This window comes from Antechinus flavipes, chromosome 4, assembly GCF_016432865.1.
Source record: "Antechinus flavipes isolate AdamAnt ecotype Samford, QLD, Australia chromosome 4, AdamAnt_v2, whole genome shotgun sequence".
NCBI classification, from domain to species: Eukaryota; Metazoa; Chordata; class Mammalia; order Dasyuromorphia; family Dasyuridae; genus Antechinus; species Antechinus flavipes.
This window is the reverse complement of record NC_067401.1, coordinates 111,813,652-111,831,020: the sequence shown is the minus strand read 5'-3', so window position 1 is coordinate 111,831,020 and position 17,369 is coordinate 111,813,652. Positions and strand designations below refer to the sequence as shown.

The 17,369-nt window shown below is 35.1% G+C and overlaps 1 protein-coding gene across 3 annotated transcripts in view; it reads left to right on the top strand.

Annotated features, from left to right (window-relative positions):
- TDRD10 (tudor domain containing 10) overlaps window positions 1-17,369 on the top strand; it is a 48,929-nt gene that overhangs the window by 8,687 nt on the left and 22,873 nt on the right. For all 3 annotated transcript variants that reach the window (XM_051993936.1, XM_051993935.1, XM_051993934.1), the window contains exons 3-4: window positions 5,874-5,953; window positions 11,475-11,533. In XM_051993936.1, coding sequence (XP_051849896.1) covers window positions 5,874-5,953; window positions 11,475-11,533 — 139 coding nt within the window. The remainder of the gene's footprint in view (window positions 1-5,873; window positions 5,954-11,474; window positions 11,534-17,369) is intronic.

Sequence of the window (17,369 nt, the reverse complement as noted above, 5' to 3'; positions counted from 1 at the left end):
ACTTTTTCTTTCATTTGAATTTCTTGAACAAAATGGCTAATGTGGACATATTTTACATAATTTTATATGTCTAACATATCTAATTGCTTACTCTCTCAGGCAAGGGGCAAGAGATGGAGGGATAAAATTTGGAACTCAGAACTTGAAAAAACAACAGATGTTTACAAATTGCTTTCACATGTAATTTGGGGAAAAATAAAATTTATTTTTTAAAATTATATTAAAAAAATAAGATAATTTCCCATAGACCAAAAAAAAGTGTTGTTGACCAGGGGAATTTATTAATCAATTTGGTGAGATTACATCTCTTTGCCTAGAGAGACATGGCCATAGTATCTTTGAAAAGCTAGGGCATGTGTCTCATTTGCTTTACAATGACTTTCAATAAAATTGGTTAGGTAGGACGTTAGGAAAAATAGACTCTTCTTTGAGGGGCCATCTCTTTCTTGTGGTTTATAAAAGTGAGATGACAAACCTGCGGAAAGGGATTTATATGTGCTCCTTTTTACCTTTCCTTGGTCAAAAGATAGACCTGAGTCCCTAACAGAGTAGGCCTGTATTCTGGGCAAAGAGAAGCCACCCAGGCTTGTTTTCAGGAATGAGTTGTGGTGGTTTTGAGGCCAAAACGCCTAAGAGTTACATGTTTATTTATAGTTTTCTGAGCCCAGGGAGACTTGAAACTTGAGAGTGGACTTTCATAGCTCAAGAGATGGTAGTAGCTGAGGCAGTGATAGAGTTTTTGTAGAGCTATATAGCAGAAACACTTGTGGCCCTACAGGGAGTTCATGGATTTCTGACATCCACTCTACTGTTTGTTGGAGAGGAATAGGAATGGGCAAGGTCTTTATTTTCTAAATACTATTTAATCAGGAATTTAAACTTCTAGCCAAAGAGAGATTTCCCTGGGCAGCATCAGCCTAAGGGATTGCTCTAGGAATTAACTCCAAGTTAACAAGTAAAAGGTTCAGGTTTTTTAGGAAAGAAAAAGATACTTCCTGAGCAGTACCCTTCCATGGGTACAAGGAGAAAGAATACCTCACCTATATGGCCTCTGAATCTAGAGGAAGAATAAGGCTTAAAATAGTGACGTGGGAATCAAGAGATTGGGGCCTTGCCATCCCTAGCTGTTTAGGCCATCCCTTTCTATAAGAGTATTGCTCTTGCCTCTCAGGTTGTATCTAAAACAGGGGATGTTATTAGTCAAGATTGTGTAAGATCTTGTGTGTGGGGCGAGTTTCACTGGAATGGTGTTTCTAATGGCATTTCTTTCTGAACAGAACAATGTGAGTACTTTATTTGTTCTCTGTATCTTTTTATGGGCTTCTGGGAGAATTTCATATCATCTGCATTTTCTGTGGTTAAAAATAAAGATTATCTTCTATGTATGTACATTTGTTACTTTGAGTACTTGCATGAGAATTGTAGACCTTATAACCTAGTTTTGGGAATTTAGAGCTGAAATATATTTGGAAATTGTCTGAAAGCTTGCAGGCCCCAGTCTGAGTAGTGAGATTTTGGAACAAGGTAACATTAGAATGCAGCAACAGGACCAAACCAAGCCTTTCCTCCAGAACTGCACAGAGCCCTAGCCCTAAGATCAAGTCTAAAGTCAGGAAGTAGTCAGGAAGAATCCTACCTTTAAAAACTATTGTGGTGACGGAGATACTTGACACAAACCTTAGAAGAGAATGACTAAGACAGCGATAAGACAAGCCTCAAATTAAAACAAAACTTAGTTACAAATTCAACTATAATTCCTGGAAAAGATGAAGCAAGAGTTAAAAAAAAATTAGGTATTTTTATCAGTGAAATGAGACTGTTAGAGAAAAAAGTGAGAGCTATGGAAAGAAGATATAAATGTATTAACAGTTTGGTATGAGATACAAAAAGCTCATTCAAGCAACAAATGCCATGAAAATTAGAATTGGACAAATGAAAGGCAATGACTCCATGAAACAAAAAGAAATATTAAAAGTAACTTAAAAAAAAGATTGAAAAAAGAAAAAAAATTCATATAAAACCACTAATTGGAAAATAGATCAGGAAGAAAAAAATTTAAGAATCATCAGACTATCCAAACTCCATGATGTCATATGTCAAGAAATCTTAATAATAAATAAATAAATTTTAAAAGAAAGGCACCCAAATCTCTTAGAATTAAAGGGTAAAGTGGAAATATAAAGAATCCATCAGTCTAAAGGCCTCATTTCCAAAATATATAGAGAATTGACTCTAATTTATAAGAAATCAAGCCATTCTCCAATTGATAAATGGTCAAAGGATATGAATAGACAATTCTCAGATGAAGAAATTGAAACTATTTCTAGCCATATAAAAAGATGCTCCAAGTCATTATTAATCAGAGAAATGCAAATTAAGACAGCTCTGAGATACCACTACACACCTCTCAGATTGGCTAGAATGACAGGGAAAGATAATGCTGAATGTTGGAGGGGATGTGGGAAAACAGGGACACTGATACATTGTTAGTGGAATTGTGAACACATCCAGCCATGCTGGAGAGCAATTTGGAACTATGTTCAAAAAGTTATCAAACTGTGCATACCCTTTGATCCAGCAGTGTTTCTACTGGGCTTATATCCCAAAGAGATACTAAAGAAGGGAAAGGGACCTGTATGTGCAAGAATGTTTGCGGCAGGTCTCTTTGTAGTGGCCAGAAGCTGGAAACGGAGTGGATGTCCATCAATTGGAAAATGGCTGAATAAATTGTGGTATATGAATATTATGGAATATTAGTGTTCAGTAAGAAATGACCAGCAGGATGATTTCAGAAAGGCCTGGAGAAACTTACATGAACTGATGCTGAGTGAAATGAGCAGGACCCAGGAGATCATTATATACTTCAACAACAATACTATATGATGATCAATTCTGATGGATGGGACCATCTCCAGCAATGAGATGAACCAAATCAATCCCAATAGAGCACTAATGAATTGAACCAGCTACACCCAGCAAAAGAACTCTGGGAGATGACTATGAACCATTATATAGAATTCCCAATCCCTATATTTTTGTCCACTTGCATTTTTTATTTCCTTCATGGGCTAGTGGTACACTATTTCAAAGTCTAATTCTTTCTGTACAGCAAAATAACAAGACATGTATACTTATATTGTATTTAATTTATACTTTAACATATTTAACATGTATTGGTCAACCTGCCATCGTGGGGAGGGAATGGGGAGGAAGGAGGGGAAAAAGTGGAACAAAAGATTTGGTAATTGTCAGTAATGTAAAATTACCCGTGCATATAACTTGTAAATAAAAAGCTATTTAAAAAAAAAAGATTCCATCAGTCACCTCCTGACAGAAACTCCAAAGTGAAAATTCCCAGGAACATTATTGCCAATATCCAGAGCTTCCAGGTCAAAGAAAAATTACTTTAGGCAGCCAGAAAGAAAATTGACATACAGAAGAGCCACAGTCAGTATCACACATGATTTAGCTGCTACAATTATAAAGGCATAGAACTTAGAATGCCATATTCCAAAAGGCAAAGAATATAAATAAGCTTGCTGACAAGAATAGTCAATAAAACTGAATATAGTATTACAGGAAAAATATGAATCTTAATAAGAATTCTCCCAAGCATTTAGAAAAGACCTCAGTTGAGTAGAAACTTTGAGGTTTAAACACAAACGAAGAAAAACCAAAAAGTAAACAGCATTGAATAGTAATAAAGGATTAAATAAGAAAAACCTGCTTAAATTCAAACAAGGAGAGATGATACATACATCTCATCTAAACTTTGTCATAATCATCAGAGTCATAGAAACAGTTTAAACAGAACATATGAGAGTTTTCTGTTATATTTTAATGAAGAAGGAAAGAATATTAGAGAAAATTCACCTAATCAGGATATGCAAGTAGAAGTCTATACAAAGGAGGAAAGGATAGAGGGAGTGCTCCTTTATTGTCTGAGAAACTGAATCATACATTTAATTGATTTGGTTTGTAGAGTCATATATGCTCTGAGGTCAGAACATTTGCAATCCTCATTTGTAAAACAAGGTAAGGGGACCTGGACTAGATGGTCTCTGAGGTATTTTTCAGCTAAAGATCTATGATCCTATCTAAAATATAGATTGCATGTGTTTCTATTACCCCTTTCCCACATACATCCACAAATATGTTTTTATTCAAGGGAGGGGCCCAATTAAATCAACTCATGCTTTTTCCATTAAAAGTTAAGATGCTGGGACAGCTAGGTGGCCTAGTGGATAGAGCACCAGCCTTAAGTCAGGAGGACCTGAGTTCAAATCTGACCTCAGATACCTAATGCTTCCTAGCTGTGTGACCCTGGGCAAGTCACTTAATCCCAATTGCCTCAGCAAAAAAAAAAAAGTTAAAATGCTAAGCTTGTGTTTCTTAATTGACTCATCCATCAGAATCAAACCATGAAAAGGTCTTATTCAATTTAGAGGTCTTTAATGGACTAGATTCAATGAACTAGAAATGAAGTTGCACATGAAATATTTAGATTTGTAAGAATACTTGGTAATATATTGTGGGGCCCTGTAGAAAACTAAGGAGAAGATATTGCAATTAATCCTTGATAAGAAATTAAGTAGTTTTGGGGGGTTAAGTGGGTAGGTAGAGAGGAATGTCAGTCTTTTTTTCTCCTTATCTCCCCACCCCCTTAACTGGATGAGGACCTTGAAAAATTCAGAGAGACAGAGGAATTGTATTTTTTGTTCACTATCCAAGTAACAACCTGTTGAATTTTGGAGGTCCAATCTTTTTATCATATCACCTCCTTAATTAGTTGACAATAGTATTTGCATTAGGAACCAAGGGGATGGGAACCAAGAGCCCAACAGAAGAGATTACCATAACAGAGAAGAACTTACTGAGTACCCCATGAAGGGAAGACATGAATTTCTAAGAACATGGAACAACAAATTGTCCCTTTGCCATATATCTCTAAATTTCAGCCTACTTTATCCTGAGCTCCCTGTTGGAGAATATGCATGTCGCATTTTTTGAGTGGGATGCTTTATACGAACTATTCTTACTATACCATCTCAGTAAATACTATTTTCTGAAAGCTAATTGGCCAATTGATATGAACTGACAGTTATGTTAGGAAGCATATTGATGGGGAATTGATCCATAAAGTACAGCATTAGGAAACTACCCTCCATCTCCTTAGACTTAACCCTAGCTGACTTCTGAGCCAGGCTGGCCTGTCAGTGAGAGTGGGGGTTGAGAAAGTCTCCTCAGAGAGAGAGAGTGGGTGAGTGGGTGTGTGTCTGCGTGTGTGCACATGTTCTATCTGTGTCTTTCTCCTCTCTTCCTTTCTCTTCCTCTCCCTTTCTCTTATTTTCTCCTGCCTCTCCCTCCATTTTCTTTCTCCCTTTCTGCTCTTGACTCTTTTTCTTTCTTCCTCCTTCAAGATTGTTGCTCTTTCTACCCTTCCCCCTCACCCCACCCCCATGGATGGCTTTAGCAATATGTCTCAATTTTGAACCACTCTTACAAGATTAATTTGTCATAAAGTTGTAGCTGTGTGTGTGTGTGTGTAAGGGGTGTGCCCCATGGGTAATATTTTATTTATATTTTCTGCCAGAAGATGGCACAGTAGAAAGGGTGCTGAATTAGGAGTCCCAGGACCTGCGTGTGAGTCTATCCTCTCTGCTAGTTAGTTCTGTGCAGTCTTGGGGCTTTCAGGATCCTTGCCTGTAAAAGGAGGAAGCTACATGAGTGTCTCCTGAGGCCCCTTCCAACTCTAGCTCCAATCGAGTGAAGTAGTGATGGCATTTGAAACAGAGAGCTTCTCATGAGCTTTCTAACTTACTGAATGATCAAGCTTTATACAAAGATTGATGTCTTTGTTACGGTTATGACAGGTCTGTGAGCAGTGGTGAACACCGAACCTTTACTAAATACCCCAAGAAGAATGGGAAGTCAGAGCAGCATAAAGCCTTGGGTGAGTAGGTCTCATAGGGTTCATAAAACGAAAAAACCACTAGGTGGTTGCCAGCTCGCAAAATAAGCAACCCTTCTTGCTCTGTGTGTGCTTCTTTTGCATTTGTGACCTATCAGTAGTATTGCCTGTTCCTTCTTCCCTGAAACTCAGCCTCACTGAAGCCCTCACTTTATAAAAATCAGAATCTTTTCTCAAATTTCTAATAAGTATGCTAGCATCTAGATTTTTCTTTACCCTTTACTTGATACTATATATGTGTGTGTTTATATGTATGTGCACACACATACACATATAGACACCTAGATTATCATCTGTGTTATGTGTAATTATATACATACATAAACACTCAGAACCCCTAAAACAAAGCTTAAAACTGAAATGTTTACATGTATGTTTTTTCACATACACACATGCATATACACACACACATATGTGCACATCCACATCAGAGTGAAACAGTGGAAAGCACGAACTGTTAGCAATGGCAATGAGGGAAGCGTTCATTTGGATAGGAGGTAAACAGCACCTCATGCTGCTGTCTGCAGAGGCAAAATCGGCTTCTCCCTCATCTCAGCCACCTTTCAAAAGGGAAAGGAAATCATTCACCAACTTAATTAATGGTCATTAGAAGCATTGAACCCATTAAATGAAAGGAAACACAGCTCCCTCTGGCTACACTATAATCTCACCAATGTATGCCCTTCAATTCTAGAAGGGGGAAAATTACCTTTGTTCCTTGGCACTTGGACAAAAATTATCAGAAGAAGGAGTGGATCTGGCACCCAGAGGTTGGGATATTGTACTTGATTCTTTTGTTTTTCTTTTCATCTGGTAGATAACAGGGACAGGAAGAATGCCTGCTCTTGCCAATTTCTAGCCTTTTTCTCCCCAAATGGAGGACCTTCTTCAAAAATGGAGTTCAAAGTTATCAGGTGTTGGACTTTGATATAGTGATGTTTGCGATGTAAAAGGGCTGCTTTTGTGTGTATGCATGTGAGTGTATCAATCAGATATATATATATATCTGACATATATGCTTTAGTAGACATACACACATATATATCCTCTCCTTTTGTCGTCTCAAACAATTTTGAAGGTCCCTACTCCTAACTGCATTTGGTGATGAATGCAGTTATTTTTCATTAATATGGTCTTAGGGGCTAGCTTTTTTCTAATTAACCAGAGTTTAATCTGATATTTTTTGGAAATATTTTTTTCCTCTGCAGATTCTCTTCTAATTCAGTTTTAGTTGATTCTATTTTACATAATAGAAATTGCTTTCTTTTTCTTTTATGTGCTCCTTCCTTCTTTAGTCACTAGCCATAGGTGTGAACAAGGTAAAGTAAATGATTTCCTTCTAGTTTTTTAGTGGTGGCCTTTCATGTTCATATCGAATATCCATTTTGAATTTACAGCATGTGGTATATAAGTTTTTCTCTGAATCTAATTACTGCTAAATTGCTTTTTGGTTTTTCTAGCAGTTCTTATCACAAATGAAATCTTTCTCTCATTGACTCATTGACTCATCTTGAATTTCTCAAATAGTAGATTATTGGTATTTGATTGCTTGTTTCTTGCTTACTTTTCACTTGATCTTCTTTTTTGTTTTTAACTAGTATGTAGTTTTTATGACTGTTGTTTAATGATATAGTTTGATGCCTGGTAAACTCATTTCCTCTTTATTCATACTTCCCTATTATTTCCCCTTAAAAATTCTATACATTTTGTTCTTGAAATTTGGTTTTATCGTTTTGCTTACTGCTGTAAAATATTCTCTTGGTATTTGGTTATTATAGCACTAAATCTGTAAACTAACAGTGCTGGCACAAACTATGACTGGCACATGTCTCTCCATTTTTTGTCTTCCTCTATTTCTACAAAGAAACAAAGTTTTGTAGTTGTATTTCTTGCATATGTTTTGCTATGTTAACTTGCATATCTTCTACGTTTTGCAGATATTTTGAATAGACTTATTCTTAGGTCTCCCTGGTTTTTGTTACTACTAATAGAAATGCAGATGATTTGAGAAATTAATTCATATTTTTTATTACACTGACACTCTGAATCATCTCATTTAGTGTCTTTCTCTGAGTTTCTGATGTTTTCCAATTATGCTATATTATTTGCAGATAGAAACAATTTTGTTTCCTCTTTGTTAATGTTTCTACTTTTAATTTTGTTCTTATTGCTATAACTAGCATTTCTAGAATTATCAAATAATAGTGGAAAGAAGAAGGATCTTTGATTTGTCTCTGTATGCTTATTCCTGTCTTTAACATATATGCTTTTGATCATATTAAAGAAGGATGTTTCCATGCCTATGCATTTCAGGGTTTTTAATATAAATGAGTGTTGAATTTTGCCATCTCTATCTATTAAAATAATCATGTAGGTTTTCTTTGTTGATGTGATTATTTTAGTTGTTTTCTTAATTTTGAACCATCCTTGTATCTCTTCTATGATTCTAACTTGGTTATGTTGACTTCACAGTTTTTGGGATATGGTGCTAGTCTCCTGGTAAATAATTTGTTTAACACATTTCTGCATCATTGTTTGTAAAATTGTTTTTGTCTGTTTTGTCTCTTACTGGTTTAGATAACAAGAGTGTTTATTTTATAAAAGGGTTTGATAAAGACTTTCTATTATAGAGGATGATTTTTGTAGCATAGCTATTAATTGCTCATTAAATGTTTCATTGAAATCATTTGCAAATCATATGGCTCAGAAACTGTTCTTTATTCCTTTCCCCAACCTGCCTTTGGCAGTTCATTGATATTTGCCCTGTTTTTCTTTTTCTGAAATTGATTTACTTTTCAAAACGCAGCTCTCGGTTTTGTTTATCACTTCTATCAGGAACAGTGATTGAATCTATGATTTTATTAATATAGAGAATTCTGTGATGAGGCAACTCTCTCTATAAATACAGGTAAGAATCTTTTTACAACTTATAGGCTTAGAGAATTGTCATCTTCCAAGGGTCACAGTCCCAGTATGTCTCAGATACAAGGTCTGAACCATTCTTCCTGATTCAAAGATCTCCTGTTACATTACTGCTTAGCAGTTCTACACTCTTTTAAAGTTTTTCTGTTTCTTCTCTATTCAAGATTTATTCTTTTATGCTTTGTTTAGGGTTGCTAATTTGTTTATGATGATCAGTTTGTTGATTCTCTTTCTATTTTAATTAATATAATTTTTTGAGAAAAAAAGTTTCATCTGAGATCAGTTTTGGCATATTCTCATTGTTATTATCTTTATTATAATTATATTTTTTAGATCTATTCTTTGACTCATGTAGCCACCCATTTAGGTAAGTCGCTTTTGCTCATATGCTTTTTTATCAAATTAATGTTTTAATTGTATCATGGTCTGTAAAAGATTTTTTTTTACATTTGTTAATGATTCTTTTATGCTGTAGGGCAGATCCATTTTTGTAAAGGTGCTGTGGAATGGTGAAAAATGTATATTCTTCCATTCAAAATTTTTTACAAATTTATCACATATATTTTTTTCAATAGAAACAATTGAAAATCTCTTACTTCATTGAAGATCCATCACCTACCCTGAAAGATGATGCTGAGTCTTGCTAGGTAGCTAATTCTTGCTCGTCTAGGTCCTTTGCTTTCCGGAATATGGTATTCTAGGCCCTCCGATCCTTTATTGTAGAAGTTGCCAGATCCTGGGTAATCTTGACTGTTGCTCCTTGATATTTGAATTGTTTTTGTTTGGCAGCTTGCAGTATTTTTTTCTTTGAGATTATAAATTCTGGAGTTTTGCAACAATGTTCCTTGGGGTTTTCCTTATAAGATCTCTTTCTGAAGGTGATTGATGGATTCTTTCAATGAATATTTCCCCCTCTGCTGCTAGAATATTCTAGGGAGTAGCTTTACCTTCTCTTTTCAAGAAATAGCCTGATTTCCCAGAGTTTTAGTGTTGTATAGATTCCTTCAATCTCTTTTTTGTTTTGTTTTGTTTTTGCTGATCTCTTCCACTGCTTCTAGGCAGTGATTTTCTAAAATATTGTATTCAGAGTTTTTAAATTATTTTTTTTCCGGGACATATGTAGTTCGCAGATTCTCTTTTTACATCTTCTCTTCAAATTCTATAGTCATTTAATAAGATTTTTGTGTTCTTTCAGATTTTGTTGTCTTTTGATTTTGTTCGCTTAGTTTTTTTCATTTTTGTAGGCCACAAAATTTTCTTTTTCAGAGAATCTATTGTTTGGGAGAGTCTCATTTTGTTTTAAATTCTCTAATCTCATTATCTTTGTTAATTTCTTCCTTAAGTACTCCAATTTCTACTATTATTTTTTTTAATATCATCACTTAATTCTTTGATTGTTCTTCCTATCTATGTAAGATGTTTTTAGAGTTCTCATTTCAGAGCACCTTCAAAAATTTTTGTAACATATTTATTCACTTTCATATTTTGCGTTCAGTTTCTTTAATTATAAATTACTTGTTTGTTGAAATTGTTATTTTCACCTGCTCTTATTCTTCCACTATTAGCTTTTATTTGTTTCTTTGGCATTTAAATAGATTTTTAAAAGTACTTTCACAGATGTGCTTTTAAAAAAAAAATCAATACTTTCTATATGAGTGGCTTAAATCTTTTGGGTACTTCTTCCAGTCTTGGTCTGTTCTCTTTTCTCTCATAGATTTGTGTTCCTTAAGGGATTCAAGTGATACATTAGGCCTACCATAGAAAGAATTTTGGAGGTTATTCTGGTTCAACCAAGTCACCCTTCTTTGCCATTCCCACTATTCTCAGTTCTACTCTTAATTTCGTTTTCTGTGTGTATGTGTGTAACCCTGTTGTGCAGGGGCTGTTTCTCAATTGGGATGCTGGGAACTGACTCTTTTCTTGGGCTTTCTTTCAGTTCATAGATTGAAAAACTTAAGGAAGGTAGTCTTGTGAAGAAAAATTCTAGAAAAACTTCTAAAGTTACATCTTTTTCCACCTTTCACACTTTCTGCTGGGTTCCTGTTTTGTCCTTTATAGAATTAGTATTAAATACTTGTAACCAACTCCTCATTCCTGTTTCCTTCTCAACAGTATCCTCTGACTCTACAGTTGCCATTTTTTTCTTCTCTCAATTCGGGGCAAGTTTGAGTCACAGACCTCTTACAGACCTTGTCTCTCCCTATTTCACCTTAAGAACTGAGGTTGGAAAATTGTCTGGAGTGTCAAAAACAGTAGAAATGGGCTTTAATATTTTATTTTGTTTTAAATTGTTATGTAGCAATTTATCTTGTGGTAGTTTCTTCTATCATTTTTTCTTTTTGTCATTGTATTTTCTCCATGTGTGGGCATTTTATAGTTTATTTGGGATGGTAGGCGGGGAGCTACTATCTAGAGTTACCTCCCTTTATACCATTTTAGAATTTCTCTCCTCCATCTCTTTTCAACAGAGAAGTTCATTCATCAGAGTCTCCAAGTATTCCTTAGTCCTTTTTGGTACAGCCATGTTACATTAAAATTGGGATAACATTTTCACTCTTAATGTATTTTTTTCCCTCTACAGGACACAGGAAGAAAGAATCAGAAGTGTATGTTGGAAATCTTCCATTGGACACGAAGGAGGTATCACTCTCCCTTTTTGTAAATGGTCCTCTTTTCCTTTTTTATATGAAATTATTTTTAATTTTCTTTAGAAATTTGCATGTTCAAGTCAAAAATTTTTATCCTATACCTTTGGAAGGATCAATTAGGATTTGAGTAGTAGAATTATTCTTACCTTATTCTGTTGTCCATTCTCTAGATATATGGAGGAATTTGTGTCACAGATAATCCAAAATCCATTAATTTTTTTTTGCAATGTATTCAGCATTAAGAAGGAAACTCAATCAAGTTAAACTTTTCTACTATGTGCAAGGCACTAAAAAAAATTACAGTTCCTTCAATTCCAGGTGAAGTAAACTGGGATTAGTCATCCACATAAGATCATTATTGTTATGGGGTTTTAATTATACCCTATGAAAGTATTTATTTTCTTGAGAGTAGAGATGGTTTCTTTTTATTTTTCTTTATATATTCAGGGCCTACTCCAGTGCTGGCACAAAGTAGGTGCTTAATAAATGCTTATTGATTTGAATAGTTAGGTGGTAAAAAATAACATTCAGAGAGCTAACAGTATAAGAAAAGATAAATTATATGCTAAATTTTGTAGCGCTATAAATTCAGGGAAAGGAATCTTTCTTATCCTTAAGGTAAATGATAGAATAGTCAGAGAAAGGTTTCATGAAGAATGTAGGATGTGAATGATGGGTAGTATTTGAGAAAATGTAGCAAGTCGACTTAGATGATCAAAGGCACAAAGATAGGAATGAACAGGACATTTATAGAACACAAATGAACCAACCTAGCTATGACAGAAGTTATGGATTAGGGTAAATTTGAGGAAGTAAGGTTACACACATATATCAAATAAAGGTGGATTTTTGGCCAAGGTCAGGATTGGTAAGGACAAAAAATGAAGGGTTTTTTGAGCAAGAAAGTAATATGATTAAAGTAGAATTTTAAGGAAGATTAAAATTAATATTACATAGGATATATTGTCATGGTAAGAAATCAGAATCAGAAGGATTTGATGTAGGGGTTGAACTAAAGTGATTCAAGAATAGCTGACAAGAAAAAGGAATACAAGAAAAGTCAAAAGAAAAATCTACAGGAAGGGATGCTTACAGGATATTGATGCTTACAGGTGGAGAGGGATAAGGAATTGTTCATTACTCCTAGGGTTTCAAGAATAAATGATTGAGAATAATGGTGCCATTAATGGATGAGATAGGGGAAGAAACAAGTTTCTTGGGAAAGAAAATATTGAATTTGAGACAGTGCTAAAAAGAAATAAGGGACTTGGACTTGGGTAAGAAAAGCAGATTAAAGATACAGATTTAGAAAAAGTGATTTTTAAAGTTGTAAGAATGGATGAGTCATTCTTGTTATAGACATTGGATGGACAAAATAGAGAAAAGGTGAGCTGAAGGTCTAAGGCTGATCTATGGAATACTTGCTTTTTTTCCCCCAGTTATTCACTTATTGAGTTATCTGCAACATGCAAACCACTTTTCTGGATTGAAAGAAAAAAAAAAGATATGCAAACTCTCTCCAAACTTTTTTCTTGGAAAAATAGGTTCTAAATAGATAAATAGGGCAATGCAATAAATACTGAACAATATAAGCAACAAATGCTACAGTAATTGAAGAGGGAGTTATCATGCTTTTTCCTTTTGGAGTATTTGAGTCCTTTCTTTTTGAGATTTCTGCTAGACTAAAATTGTGGTCCTGGTTTTTGAGGTCCTAAGCTCAGATGATTCAGCAATCTTGACAAGATAAGAATAATTCCTCCTATAATTATAACCCAATCTTGTCTTTTCATCCTTTCAGCTATTGTCCATAATTTCCAATAAATCCTCCACAAAGAGTCCCTCCAGTGTGTTGATAGTCCTCCAGATGTCTTGACACTCTTCCCATTTTTCACCTTTGCAATATAATTGACCTGCCTCTTCTAATTCTATGTCTTTCTGACAACATTCTGATTCTTCTCCTGAATAATTCTTTTTTTTTTAATTACAGCCTTTTATTTACAAGATATATGCATGGGTAATTTTCTAGCATTGATAATTGCAAAATCTTTTGTTACAATTTTTCCTCTCCTTCCCTCCACACCCTCCCCCAGATGGCAAGTTGATCAGTACATGTTATATATGTTAAAGCATATGTTAAATACAATATATGTATACATGTTCATACAGTTATTTTGCTGTACAAAAAGAATCAGACTTTGAAATAGTGTACAATTAACTTGTGAAGGAAATAAAAAATGCAGGCAGACAAAAATAGAGGGATTGGGAATTCTATGTAGTGATTCATACTCATTTCCCAGAGTTCTTTCACTGGGTGTAGCTGGTTCAATTCATTACTGCTCTATTGGAACTAATTTGGTTCATCTCATTGCTAGATATGGCCAGGTCCATCAGAATTGATCATCATATAGTATTGTTGTTGAAGTATATAATGGTCTCCTGGTCCTGCTCATTTCACTCAGCATCAGTTCATGTAAGTCTTTCCAGGCCTTTCTGAAATCATCCTGTTGGTCATTTCTTACAGAACACTAATATTCCATAATATTCATATACCACAATTTATTCAGCCGATCTCCAATTGATGGGCATCTACTCAATTTCCAGTTTCTGGCCACTACAAAGAGGGATGCCACAAACATTCTCTGCATAATTCTTTATTCCTAATGTATTGCTACCTATCCAGACCTCCTGTTCTTTCTATTTTGCCCATTTCGGTCCAGGTAGCCACCATGCATGAAGATCTGTGGTCTGAGGCATTCTTGACTCCATAGGCTTACTCATCCCACATAGTTAATCAGTTTCAAAATCTTCTTAACTCCATAGCATCTTTTGTTTCTATTTCCTCCTCACTCAGAGGACTACCACCCCAGTTCCAAACTTCTCCACTTCTCATTTGGATTATTAGTAACCTCTTAATCAGGCATTCTGCCTCTCCTTCTTTAGTTCATTTTCCACATAGTTGTCTGAGTGACATTCTTAAAGTACAGATCTGACTCTGTAACTTACAATCAGAAGAGTCAGAGGACATGGATTTAAATCCAAGTTCTGCCACTTATTACTAGAATGACGATCTTGGTAATCCTCTCTGGTGTTCAGCCTCTTCATTGCAAAATGAAAATTAGATTTCTGAAGTTCTTCTCAGCTCTAATCTGTGATCTTATCCTTCCCTGCTTAAGAAAATCCAATGCTTTGACTTCTGTGATCAAATAAAATCTCTTATGTTTGATAGTGAGAGCCCTTCACAACCTGTCTCCAGCCCACCTTTCTGGGCTTATTCTCTTTATAATTTCATGGTTGCCAAATGAGCTTTTATGGATTCCTCACTCATGACATTCTGTCTCCTATTCCTGTTCTTTGTAGTGCTACCTACTTCTCTTAGAATATACTCTTCTACCTCTTAGAATCCTACTCAGCTAAAATACCATTTCTTGCATGCAGTCTTTCCTTATTCTGGGCCAGATTATCTGGTGTTTATTTCTATTTTTCTTCTATTATTCTTGTATTGTTTCTACATTCTTTTACTTTAGATATGTTCATGTCATCTTCCCTTATAGAATATGACCCTTAAGGTCAGGGACCATATAATTTTTGTCTTTGTGTCTCCAGTGTATAGTATAGCACCTGGCAGATGTGAGGTGCTTTTAAAAAACAACATTTTCTCCAATTCTATGGAAAAATAATTTTTTAACATTTAAAAAATTTTGAGTTTAAAATTCTCTCACTCCTTTCTCTCCCCCCCCCACAAGATGGGAAGCAATCTGGTATAAATTATGCATATGCAATAATGTAAAGCATAATTATGTATTAGTCATTTTGTAGAAGAAAACTTGAACAAAAAAAAAGAATAAAGAAAGAAAAGAATAATATACTTTGGTCTGCATTCAAACTCTATCAGTTCTTTTTCCAGAGGTGGATAGCATTTTTCATCATAAGTCATTTGGGATTGTTTTAGATCGTGATATTGCTAAGAGCTAAATCATTAGTTGATCATCATATGATTTTGTTATTACTGTGTATAATGTTCTGGTCCTACTCACTTCATTCTACATAAGTTCATGTAAGTCTTAGGTGTTTCTAAACGTACCCTGTTGGTCATTTCTTATAGTACAATAATATTCCATCTCAATCATATACCATTACTTGTTCAACCATTCTCCAGTTGGTAGGTATTTTCTCGATTTCCCACTCTTTGCTATCACAAAAAGAGCTGCTATAAATACCCTGGTACCTGGGTGCTTAATGAACATTTCTTGATTAATTACATCCCTCCACTGCCCTTTGTAGAAAGGATTTTGAGCAGGGGTGGGAGAGGCTTGCTTTGTAGGCAAGGAAATCTGAAAAGGAACGGGAATGTTCATGGTTTAGCATCATGGAATGTGGGAGCTGGGATGGCTAACTATAGCCCAGTCAGGCAACTCTCCATTTTACATAGATAATGAAACTGAGACCCAGAGAAGAGGAGTTCTTTGCCTGTGATTACGTATTTACTTATGTAAAGCCCCAAGAGTTCTGATGGCAAGTTTAGTGCTTTTGCTACTGCTTTGCCTCATATGCCTCAGAGGTAGTGAAAAGAACAAGGTCAAATTGAAACAAGGGTTTGTATAGGAGGTTTGTCAGACAGCTGGAAAAGTAGGTTGGGGTGCATTATGAGAACCCTTAATGCCAGCTCAGGAGATTTCAGGTTAGCATCAGGGATGTTTTTGAAAGTTGCTGAACTAGGGATGATATACAGTGTCATATAATATAAGAATAACTTTTTGAGTAGATGATATTAATAGAATTTAGATTTATAGATCATGGACCAAGCCTTTAGAGACTGGCAAATGTGATAGAGTACTTTAAATAGTAAAAAGAAGGATGGGGTGAAAAGAACCTAAGTATCTGCTAAGCCAGATCAGAGATTTATAGAATCTCAGAATTGAAATGAATATAGGTAGTCATCTGATCCAACCTGCATGAAAACATACATGAATTAAACATCAATTCTACAGTTTCCCTCACAATAGATCAGTCAGCTTCTGCTTAAAGATCCCCAAGGACTAAGAATTCATTAGCTGGAGTTGGAGTGAGGAAATACCTATGTCTGGATTTTGACTTCATCACTTACTAATTATATAACTGTAAGTCACTTAAAACTCTAACCCTTTTTCCTTTTATGTATAATGAAAATATCTGTAGGACTTATCTCACCAGGTTATTATCTATGAAATAATGCATATAAAGTACTTTGAAAGGCTTAAAATTTCATATGAATGTCAACTATTATTATCAAATGGGAGGATTGCACTAGATCTCAAAGATCTCTTTTAGCTTTTAAGTCCTCTGTGCCTTCTGTTCTGCTTTTGGGTGATAGAAACAGTGTGGCATAGTGGATAGGGTGCTGAACTTGGAGACTGGAAGACCTGGGATTGTCAGTAAGGTATTTACTTAAACTTTCTATGTATGCCTCTGCTTCCTCATCTGTAAATGAGAGCATTGTATTTGTTGAGCTTTCAGGTCCCTCCCATCTCTAATGCTGTAATCTTATGAAAGTGTACCAAATTTGGAACTAGGGGACCCGAGTTCAGATTCTGTGCTATTTACTGGTATGACTTTAGACAAGACACATCTGGTGCTGGGCAAGATGACTGCTGAGGTCCTTTCAAGCTCTAAATCTCTGATCTTGGTAACGACTCTAATTATCAAGTTCTTCCTCGGTGAGCCACACATCTGTCTTTCTGTAACTTCCACTCATTCTATTTTTTTTTCTTTCTGGACATAGAAAAAATCAATCCCTTTTCCACATGTGTTTACTTCTGAGTGCTGCATTTTAGGAAGGATACTGAAAAACT